Here is a 960-nt window from a genome sequence, read left to right on the forward strand (position 1 = left end):
GCCAAGCAAGTCCTGCTTTGCAGCATGCAGGAAGGGTTTGTTGAGGACAAAAACCTAACACGTAGGAGAACAAAGAAACTCCCCTCGTAGAACTTTTGTTACATCTTCTAGGCTGAACATAAAGACAGAAAACCAGTAGTTGAGTCCACAGAAAGGTTAAGGTACCAATAAGCCAATTTCTCACCCATATTGTTAGAATGGAAAACACACATTTTTGGGAAACCAGTGCAAGTGTAGAGCAACAACATCACAAGCAAAAAGAGAATGAGAAGGACCAGCAGAAGAGCAGTTCCCATGAGTGATAAGCAGCACCCATGGGTGATGAGCAGCAGGTCCCAATGGATTAGCTGGGAGTCATGGGTGCCCAGGTCTTTGCAGAGCTTCACAGCTCAGTTGCACGTCCAGGTCTTGCTGTCAGTTCTCCTGCTGTTTCTCCTGCCGTCCACACCTTCTGCCATGCTTAGCATGGCCCACAGCCCCCATAGCGCTGGCTCCAGTGCTCACTGGACAAGGAGGATGAGGAGGACAAGAAGCCCCCATAGACAAGAGAGCCCTGCAGACCCCTGGGCCGGCCCAGCCCCAGTGGGGCTGAGCTGCCCACAATGCTCTCCTGAGGGCAGGAGCTGAGGATGGGACCCGGGAAGGTGATGACCACAGGTGGTGGGTAGATGACGGCACGGGAGTCCCCACAGGAGGTGACACAGGGCTGGTTGCAGGCGTTGGCGTACGGCTGTGGGCAGGTCACCTCACAGGGTGGGAAACAGCGGGAGCTGAGCTGCTGGCTGGAGAAGGACATCCTGTGGGCAAGGAGATGAACCTGCAACACATCAAGGTGCCAAGATCAACCCACCACTAACCCCCCTTCTCTGCCTCACCAGCAGCAAGTAGGGCTCAGGACGTGCCACGTGGAGTTGGTCTGTGATGGATCAGCTGCCTTTTTCTCTCTCTTTCTCTTCTCCC

At 54.4% G+C, this 960-nt stretch overlaps 1 protein-coding gene across 1 annotated transcript; it reads right to left on the reverse strand.

Moving 5' to 3' along the window:
• Positions 1–460: 460 nt before the first annotated feature.
• LOC104529780 (feather keratin 4) lies at positions 461–817 on the reverse strand (the record flags this gene model as incomplete). Its single annotated transcript, XM_010174184.2, has 1 exon — positions 461–817. A coding segment is annotated over one exon (357 nt), but the record flags the coding sequence as incomplete, so codon positions are not given.
• Between the last annotated feature and the right edge of the window lie 143 nt (positions 818–960).

Source organism: Antrostomus carolinensis, unplaced genomic scaffold (assembly GCF_000700745.2).
Source record: "Antrostomus carolinensis isolate BGI_N321 unplaced genomic scaffold, ASM70074v2 scaffold17140, whole genome shotgun sequence".
NCBI classification, from domain to species: Eukaryota; Metazoa; Chordata; class Aves; order Caprimulgiformes; family Caprimulgidae; genus Antrostomus; species Antrostomus carolinensis.